At 36.1% G+C, this 9,800-nt stretch overlaps 1 protein-coding gene across 1 annotated transcript; it reads left to right on the top strand.

Annotated features, from left to right (window-relative positions):
* Positions 1-3,844: 3,844 nt before the first annotated feature.
* LOC135684880 (uncharacterized) lies at positions 3,845-8,298 on the top strand. Its single transcript, XM_065200572.2, has 2 exons — positions 3,845-4,826; positions 7,231-8,298. The coding sequence occupies exons 1-2, from the start codon at positions 4,342-4,344 to the stop codon at positions 7,802-7,804; spliced, it is 1,059 nt and encodes a 352-aa protein (XP_065056644.1). The 5' UTR covers positions 3,845-4,341; the 3' UTR covers positions 7,805-8,298.
* Positions 8,299-9,800: the final 1,502 nt, after the last annotated feature.

Here is a 9,800-nt window from a genome sequence, read left to right as displayed (position 1 = left end):
CAACACAGTTCATTGAGCTTCATCTTTCAGAATTGTACCATGAAAATGAAACCAGCGCCTCAAATCCGTTGTCGCAAGGACATTCACCGCCTGGGGAAATTCTGTATTGTCACAGGAACGTTCTCCATTGTCACAGGAACATTCTCTATTGTTACAGGGACATTCTCCATTTCCCCTGTGACATTCTTCATCACCACAGGGGCATTCTCCTTCCCCATTTCGTACTTGAATTCTGTTAATCAGGTTGATTTCTTGACATTTAAAAAAGAAACTTATGACACGCAGGATATTTCGTATGTTACATTTGTTTACACATTGAAGATAGGACCAAAAATGCGTACAGACAATTAAAAGCCTTGATACGAAAACCTCTATAATATGATTTAAAAAGCAGGGCCGTAGGTAGAGGTGGAGCTTGGGATCTCTATTGGTTACAGTAGGTTAATAGGTATTAAATTTTATAATTGTTATGTAGGTCTATTATGTAGGTGGCGTTACGTCGTATCTTTGCTCACTGCTATTCAAGTTAAAATGAATGAATTATATGATTGTTATAATTATTGTTGTTGCATTCAAAATCCTGAAAATTGAAGGAGATTTTCATCTTTGCAGTCTCCAGACAGACGTTCGGTGTAATTTGTGCCTCTTCACGTAAGTGTCCGACCCCTCTCCATTCCTTAAAAGCTACTAGTTCCATTACTGTCATCATAAGGTTTTGATGTGTTACTATAAAAAGCACGTGCATCCACTTTGTCAAGCTTAAATAGAAACTTTGACTTGCCCAAGTCTCAGTCATTAATCAAAGAAAAAAACAATAAATTTGAGGAAAAAGAAATGTGGGAGGAAGGGAAGGAGGGGAGAGAGAGAAGGGGGAAGGAGGGGAAAGAGAGTAGGGAGAAGGAGGGGGAAAGGGAAAGAGCGAGAGGGAAAACTTCCTCCTTTCCCTCTTTTCTTTTTTCTCTCCTCCCTCTTCTTCTTTTCTCCCTCCTTCCAGACTTTTTCTTTGATTAATAGCTGAGACTTGGGCAAGTTAAATAAAAACTAAAAAATTTTCTCCTATAATAAAATTCCATGGCTTACTGTTACATTTAGTGAAAATACTTTAAATTTAGGTCAACAGTGTGTAGCATTGTTAAGTTTTACAAAACAAAAGGATGTCTGCAAAATCTCACCTGAAAGACCAATAACGCCAAACTTAGCCAAAAGCGAATTTTCCAGGGAAATTGATTCTGAAAAAGGCCAAAACTGGAAAATTTGGCCCAATATGGCCAATCTGGTAACCCAGATCAGGCTACAAATTGCGTAGCTACAATGTTATGTATAAAAGATTTCCCATCGTGCAGAGTCTAAAAGAATATTTTTAGACACTTCAAGTTGCTCGTGCCAAAGTAAATGTTTTTCCTTGCAGCGGTTCTTGTTTTCCAGCATGGATCGGATATTTTAGATGGGGATATGGCCAGGGCCGTCGAGAGACGGGCCGGGCCCCAGGGCTGGGACTGTCATGGGGCCCCACAGTCGAAGGCTGCAAAAACCTTTTTTGGATTACGCCCTTAGCAATGCAGTTAGATGGACTGTAAAAGGCATGAATTTTGAAATCAACGCCACTGAAACACTTGAATTTGTATTTTAAGGTCTTTAACAGAACATGTAATTAGTGACTATATAAAACAAATCATTAAAACAAATCAGTTTAAAAATCAGAGTTAATTTAATGTTTAAAAAACTGCTTTTCTTGCTTTCCTCATGGCGAAATCCTTAATCTTTTCCCACAATCGTTTCCAGCTGTCGTTCGCTCCCCAACCATCAGGAGAAGCCAATTTTGATTTTGAACCATTATTAATAGTGTGCTTGGCAAACAATAGAGTGCAGCCTTTGTAGGACTGAAAACAAGCCAGCTTCTTCTTACTACCTCCCAATTTGCTGCTTCACATTAAGGACCGTTGTTGGAAATTTGTGGCCGTCGCAATCTTTGGGAAACTCTGGAGGATGAGGCAAATGACCAGTTCTAACAACCTTTTCTAACTCCTTTATCGTTGGAAATCCGGTCAATGTGCCGATATCAAAACTAGATGATCCACTATGAACAGTATCTTGATTTAATGACGGATCAGTAGTGCTTTCTCTACTTTCTGGGGTGTCATGGTCTACCGAAGCAGCCAAGCCGTTTGTGTCTTCTTCTTCTTCAGCGGTGCTTTGAACAGAGCTTTCACCAGGTTTATTTAAAGTTGAATCACCTTCCTTGTCTCTTTTGTAAGCACCTACCTCAAACAATGTGCGAGAGGCTTTCTTTGCTTCTTTTTCTCGCATCTTTTTTCCTGCCTTTTCTGAGCACCAGACTTGTGCCTGTAAGATGACATCGCAGGGGTTGGTTGGATCGTGATCCCGCTTAGTGATTTTGATAAAGACTTTTATAGCCTTTGGATTTGTCTTGGTTCTTCGCATGTGCTTTTTCTCTGGTGTACGCCGTGAATGGAAAATTTAGTTTTACGTTTATAGGAAGTCCACACAAGGAATAACTAAAAAATTTGACCTAAAAGTAGATATATGTAAGTGCAATCGAATTTTTTCGGCTTTCGGGGAAGTATATTGTGATCGTATCGTCAATGTTTTAATTATAAACCTTAACAAAAAAAGGCCCTCATCATAGACCAGCTTGTTGATCCCTTGTTGAAAGAATGAATTTCGAATATCATCGGGTCATGGGCCCGCCCTGCCAATGCTGCTAATTGAAAACTCATAGCCAAAAATACATACCTTATTTTCTACGGGCCCCTCAAGGCCCCGGGCCCCCTGGTAACTACCCTGGTTACCCCCCCCCCTCTCGACGGTTCTGGATATGGCAGAACTGTAACAACATTCCCTGTTTTGCGGGTCTATCCACAATCTAATAATCAAATAGATACAGTCTAATCATACCAACTATTTGTCTAATAAAAGAGTTCCAAGGTGACGACGTCACAAAAATATATATAGAATTTTGAATTTTCTTCGCATAAAAGAGAGCATTATGAGATACAACCCGGGTACTTATATAATTTTTGAGACTCAGAGGGGGCACTCATTTGAGCAGGGCGCTTATTTGATTTTCGTGGATCTCAAAGCAATTCAAGCCAAGAAAAAAGTAAAAAGGGAATTCGAAAATAAAAAGAAGGCAGTTGAAATAAATATATTTGAGAGTGTGTTAAAAAATGTCCTTGCTATGAAAAAATAGAGACTGACAAAAATAAAACTATAACAAACTTTGTTGTTTACTTCTGCTCTTTTTGACTAACTGTCTTCCCTGTACCTGTAAAGCTAAAACTTACGTCTCATAAGCTAGTTTTGGCTAATATTTTGAAAAAAACGCCCGTTTCTTACGGTGGAAGTTGTTGGCGCTAATTTGTAGGGGGCGCTTACTCGAGGGGGCGCTTACTCGAGGGGGAGCTTTTATAAGGTTTTTCTGTAATTATAAATAATTAGCAACTTAACTGAGGCTGTTCCCCCAGAATTTTAACAAGGAGGCTTATCCTTCCGAGCCACCTCCCCCCCCCCTTTGCTCCAGGCATGACACCCATGATATGATGATAACAAAAAAATTTGCACTTTTGCTGAAAAATATATATGGTTTTCACTTTTCATGGTTTTGTTTATTCATATTTGCTTGAGGTTTAAAGCCTGATTTCCACTAGGCTAATTTTTTTGCGCAAATCGAATAGTGGAGATCTTTAGCCTTTAAGAGAAAAATATTATGTAAATATCACTTTACATTCCAGGTTCACGTGTTGAAATATCAAAGTCAACGTGATCGGTAGTTTACTCAGATTTCTGATTGGTTTGTTTCTTTGCATCATGGGAAATAGTGATTGTTTTTTCCTTTTGTAAATAGTGGAAGAGAAGGAGCAGAAAGTTATGAAACTTTCGGAAATTTGCTAGAAATAGTAAATAATGTTGAAAATGAATTAGAAAAGCAAGGGAAGCATGAGTCAGCAACATTTTCTCAAACTTAAAGTAAGCACGAATGAGGAAGAGAGGTAGCAAATGTCACAAGGAAAAGAAAGGCCTAAGTCAAGTGCATTAGCAGCCTCGCGGTGTCTCATGTAAATATTGCTCATTTGTCAAAGATCAAACTAAAAAGCCACAGGTATCAAACTTGATGTATAAAGTCCAGCTATAAGGTTATCAATAATTCGTTCTTTTATATTGGTTCGCTTGTTTTAGATGTTTTGAAGGTTTCAGTTGCGAAGATAGGCAGCCTCTTCTATGAACAGTTTTTTCGCTTGTCGGAAAGAAGTTGCCTACCTGCCGTTTAGGGCTCCGTAGAACGACAGGAGTTTACTCCAGATAAAGGCAGGCCAGTTCAAAATGTTTCAGGCACAGGATTCGACTTTGAGAAGTGAGGCAGACGATCGTACTAGAAGAAGGTCGTTAGATTTGTCAGATCGTGGGTTAACTTACCTCAACCCAACAGCGACATTGATCACTAGAAATATTGCCATTGCTGAAATTCGAAGATTGACGCTGGTCGACAATGCACTTTCTGTTATTCCTAACACGATATCTCAGTTTGTGAGCTTAGAAGAATTAGATGTCTCTCGAAATAATATCTCGTGGTTATCTGGAGAAATTGCGAGGCTGCCGAAGCTGAAGATTCTCATCGCGAGAAATAATCGACTAAGAACTCTGCCCAAAGAAATCGAATCTTCGCCATCTCTCGAAATACTTAATCTGAGTGGAAATCTTTTCACTGGTATCCCTAGAGAAATTCTTGGCATGAGAAAACTCAAAGAGTTGTATCTTGGAGGAAACTATATTGGAATGATCACAGAAGACATCAATCGACTTGAAGGGTATGAATTTTGTTTTTCCAAGGATTTTCAATTCAATAAACTTTAATATCTATCAAAGGAGAAAGGTCACAGCAATCTTTCATGCCTGCTGTAATCGGAAGCAAGAGTCCTTGATCATTGATCAAATCATTTTTGTGAATGAAATAAAGACACTTTGTCTTGTTTGAAACAATTTTAAAAACCTACACCAAGTTGTTAGATTTTGGATTTGAAATTATCCTTCTCCAAGCTGTTGGACCCTATATCATTGGATATATTATAAGTTGATTTGAAGGTTTATTACAGTAATGTAAACCTTTGGATTGACTTTTGATGTATATTATACATATGTCTTTAATGACTTTAGTTTATTTACTCATGCTACCTTTTAACTGGCTCTTCAGAACAAAGTTATATAATCAGGGCAATCATATCCTTGAACAGCCACCTGCATAACATGCTTTACTTGAATCACAAGTGTTTGGTTTCAGGTAACATATATGGAAACTGCCTGCTTTCTAAAATTGTCAATAGAGCTCATGTGGAGAACAATTTATGGTTGCTAAAACCAAATAGCTTGTGAGGCATATTCAAGCATTTCGTTTGCTTAAAAATGGCATCATAATATCACAAAATTTTTAAGCCTAATTCACAAAAAGTGATGTTTACCTTCTATAATTGTTAGCATGACATCCTCATAACATGGAAAAAATTAAAGAAAATAAGAAGTCAGAAACAATTCAACAGACTTTGAAAATTGTTATCCTGAACAATTGCAAGAAGCAACATTAACCTGTGTTAGGTCCAAAGAAAATCAACAGTTTGACATCTGATTCATGAATATGGTTTTTCACAAAAGCCAAGTATCAGATTGGAATCTTTGAAAGATTCACGGGGGATCTTTTGCATGTCCATGAAAATTGCGCATTTGCAAATAACACAGATAAAATATTTTGTGCGGCTGAGACTATTCAGGTAATTAGTTACATACTGTAGTATGTAACTTTTGGGTATACATTTCAGAGAAAAACATTAGTAACATCATTAGTGGTGATAAAAACAATATAGCAAAGATAAACATTTTCATAATTCCTAAAAATTCGAACGAGAGGGACCCAACCAGAAGATAATTGTTTGGGTAAACCAAAATCTGCTCAAGCTTTGAAAACTTTGTGCATGGTAATAAATTAGATATATGTGTGTACAAAAACCAGCCTCGTGTGTACACAAGCAAAAAGTAATGACGATTTAGACAATCTGCAACTCTGAGGGTCTTCAAATTCAAATTTCATTAAAAGCATCAATTATTAAGTACATACAAGATAAGTTTTACATTTAAAGAAGAACCCTGTGCAGCTAGATGAATCATTTCAATAGAAATTGTGTGGCTGCAATCACGGCTGGTACTTGATGTACACAGGGGATTTATCCCCCATGCAAGGCAAAAATTCCAATCTGGACCAAGTATTGGTTTTTTGCAAGTTTGAATGACATCTTCAAGACCTTTATGCCTCTTACTATGACACAAAATGAAGTTTCTCCATACATATACTCCAGTACACCATACATATCTAGTTAGGACTTTGAAATGTTTGGCACTGCCAGAGACTCTATAAAAAAGGAACCTGAAGGAAATTTCTCAACAAATATTTTTACCTCGGTCTATAATTGTTATGAAACTTAATTTTCAGAGAAAGTTTTGGGTGGCCTCTCTGAATGAAAAAAATGAAAAGGCTTCCATTTTTCCTCCATGTAGTCAAGTTGGCAGCATGGCTGACACCATGTCTCTTCCATAGCAGCAGAGTCAAAACCTTTAGCAGATGCCTTTTAAAACTTGATAATCCTGTTTTGTATGGTCACAACTTTGCTGATCCTTTGATATTAAGTATATATAGCTTTGTACATAGGGATACCAGGAAAGAGAACTTGAATCAATATTTGAACTTATTAAAAACTGACAACTGATTGAAGTATCAAGCAAATTATTTATTCAAGTGAAAAATCTTTTGTTGGTATAAAGCATAATTAAAATGTTGTTGGCTTTCTACAAAGATGAGATAAAATGATTAGTAATAATTCATATTCATAGATTCAACTAGCAAGTCCTATCAAAGTGTTCTAAAGTGTAGTTTTGTTTTTTGTGAATTTTTTTAAACCTCTTTTAGGAAGTAGATATCCAAATTTTCTGCAAATTTAATCTTTTAAAATGTGTACTGTCAATAATTCTCTAGCTATATTTATGCAGGATTCTTTCTTTCCTTAAAATTTGTAGCTTTTATGTTTAACCATGATCATTGTGTATTCTTTAAAGGGCATACCTTGTTCTGAAGTGGCAGGAAATAAAAAAAGTTATTAGTTAATCCAATAGTAAATGTGCAAAAAATGTATTTCAAAGTTATAATTATTGGTTATTTTATATTGATAGGTTGCGAGTTCTCTATCTCGGTGGCAACCAAATTGTAAAGATCCCTAAATCACTTGGACAGATGCACAATCTCCAAGCCCTCATTCTTTGTGACAACAGGATAGAACACATTCCACCAAAACTCGCTGAGTTGAAAAATCTCAGATCACTTAGCCTGCACAAGAACAACCTCAAGGCATTGCCAATGGAAATTGTCAAACTAATGAATCTACAGGAGTTGAGCCTACGAGACAACCCTCTTGTAAATAAGTTTGCAAGGGATTATGATTTCAACCCACCATCTCTCCTTGAACTCAGTGGCAGAGCTATAAAGATTTTCAGTCTTCCATATGATGATTTTACTTTACCAAGAGACCTGGTTACATATCTTGACAGTGCCCAGAGTTGTGTGAATCCAAAATGCAAGGGCGTATATTTTGACTCTAGGGTAAAGTGCCTAAAGTTTGTTGATTTCTGTGGACAGTATCGGCTACCTCTTGAGCAATATCTTTGCTCTCCACATTCGTCTTCTTGCAATGGCAGTGATGCAACCGTATCAGCTGCAAAGATACAGAAATTACTTCTTCCTCAGTAAGGATGATAGCAATTATTCTACAAACAGTTTGATGAAGTAAATGGACAAGCATGTGTTCATTTGTTATTCACAAAGAAGCACACAGTAACCTGGAAAGATCTCTCCCTTATGCATGCTCTACAATCAATAAAACCATCTAAGTCACATGCTGTTCCATGTGCAAAGCCTATGTTGAAATTTGATATAAAGAAGCTTTCATATTCTTTGGCTGCTTTCTGATTTCAGAAAACCAGACATTGTAAAATGGAATAAATTGGAATAAACCATACATAATTGCACAAACACGGACAGCTACATTGAGACAAAAAAAATTGTAGAAAAGTTTTTTAAATGACCATGAGAATGTATTCGCTACATTTTTGTGCCTTATAAGCAGCGATGTTTATAGCACCCTTCTGGAAATGGTTTTATAGTTACTAATCAAGAAGCAATTAAATCTTTAAAGGATTCTTACATCAGGCAATTGTAATAAATGATTGTTCTTAGTAGGTAGACTACCATGTTTTTTCTTGAATTTTGTCCTTTCCCTCATAACTCATTTTCCCTTAATCTCTCCTTGCTTAATCACTTATTTCTGTCAAAGTTCGGACTCCACTTTGGCCATCAGAAAGTGTAACACTCTGCCATTCAAAATTTTGAACTCTCCAATAGAGAGATCACAATATGAAAGGTCAGCGCAGGTTTCCTGATTGTGTTGTGTGGTGACTGTGGGATGTACTACCAAGTCTTTCTCTTCGATCATGGCTTCCAACATATTATTTTTCTACCTGTACTATTCCATTTAGATCGCTGACAATCAATTATTTGTGATTTTTATACAATATTGTAGACAGTGAGTGGCATGCTCATTCATGATTTTCCCTACATCACTCTTTAAGTTTAACTACTTCCACTGTCCCTTTCCCCTTAGCTTTTAATATAAGTGAAGTCTTGAACTGAAAGGGACATACCCTAGCTCTTTCTGCCTTTGAAAGAGAGGAAGCTATTTATAATCTGTTCAGAATCTAGGGTTATTGGAAAATGGGTTTTGTGTTGTTGCTTTTCAAGTCATGGTACCAGCAATGCTGTCAATATTTAGTTTTCTATTTGTTATTTACTATAAAAATGATTAAATATTAAAACAGAAAGCTTAACCAAGGGAATATTTTCCCTTTTAGATGTTAGTTTTATTCCTTAGTAACTTATTATTGGAATTCAAGCTATTCTGTCTTTTATAGATATATGATTGGAATACTGTTTTAAAAACCATATACATACATAAACACTTTTTACTTATAACATTGAAATTAATTTGTGGCTTTTTAATTTACAATATATCAAAGTGCTTGTTAGTTTAAAAGTAATCCATTACCGTTCTTTTCATCGTCTTCTTCTCAATTTCTAGCTTTAGTTTCTAAAAACCCTGAAATCCTGTTTATTTTAGAAAACTTTCATCTTCAGGATATTAAGAAAAGAAATTATACATCTTACCCTTTATTTTGTTCTAATTTTTTAACAATTTTGCCATATATTTACAATCTTCTTCTATAATTAAATCTATGTGTATGCAATTTTTTGACAGTTTTTTCTCATAACATTCAAGCCAGTGATGTAAGAGAGCTGTTTTTGTAAATGCAGAACAATGACAAATTTTCTTTTTCTTTACTCTTAGATGTTTCTTTGCAAAACTTGGTCCTTTTCTTTTCATTCCACTATACCTTTGAATAAATCATTTTGTTATTATGCCTGAACTGAGAAATCATTTTCATTCCTATTGTCTGAGATTGAATGTGTATTCTTAAAGTGCATATGACACGAAAATTTTTATTCGCTTAAGTCATCAAAGAAACATCGCTGGTAACGATGGTGAACTTAGTTTTTTCATTTGCGACTTACTTTCCCCAAAAAACGGGGTTTTCCAACACCCACTCGAGCTAAAATGTGTCACAAGAAAAACGCGGTCGAACCTGTGGTCACGTGACCCCTGTGACGTAAAGTGGTTGTGTATCCGTTGAAT

Source organism: Rhopilema esculentum, chromosome 21 (assembly GCF_057945365.1).
Source record: "Rhopilema esculentum isolate cy_ngs chromosome 21, ASM5794536v1, whole genome shotgun sequence".
In the NCBI taxonomy this organism is placed as follows: domain Eukaryota; kingdom Metazoa; phylum Cnidaria; class Scyphozoa; order Rhizostomeae; family Rhizostomatidae; genus Rhopilema; species Rhopilema esculentum.
This window is presented reverse-complemented; position numbering and strand designations above follow the sequence as displayed.

Excerpts from the sequence above, each read along its gene's own strand:
- LOC135684880 (XM_065200572.2), top strand. The coding sequence starts at position 4,342 with ATGTTTCAGGCACAGGATTCGACTTTGAGAAGTGAGGCAGACGATCGT. Across the intron at positions 4,827-7,230 it reads GACATCAATCGACTTGAAGG|GTTGCGAGTTCTCTATCTCG; the intron begins GTATGAATTTTG and ends TTATATTGATAG.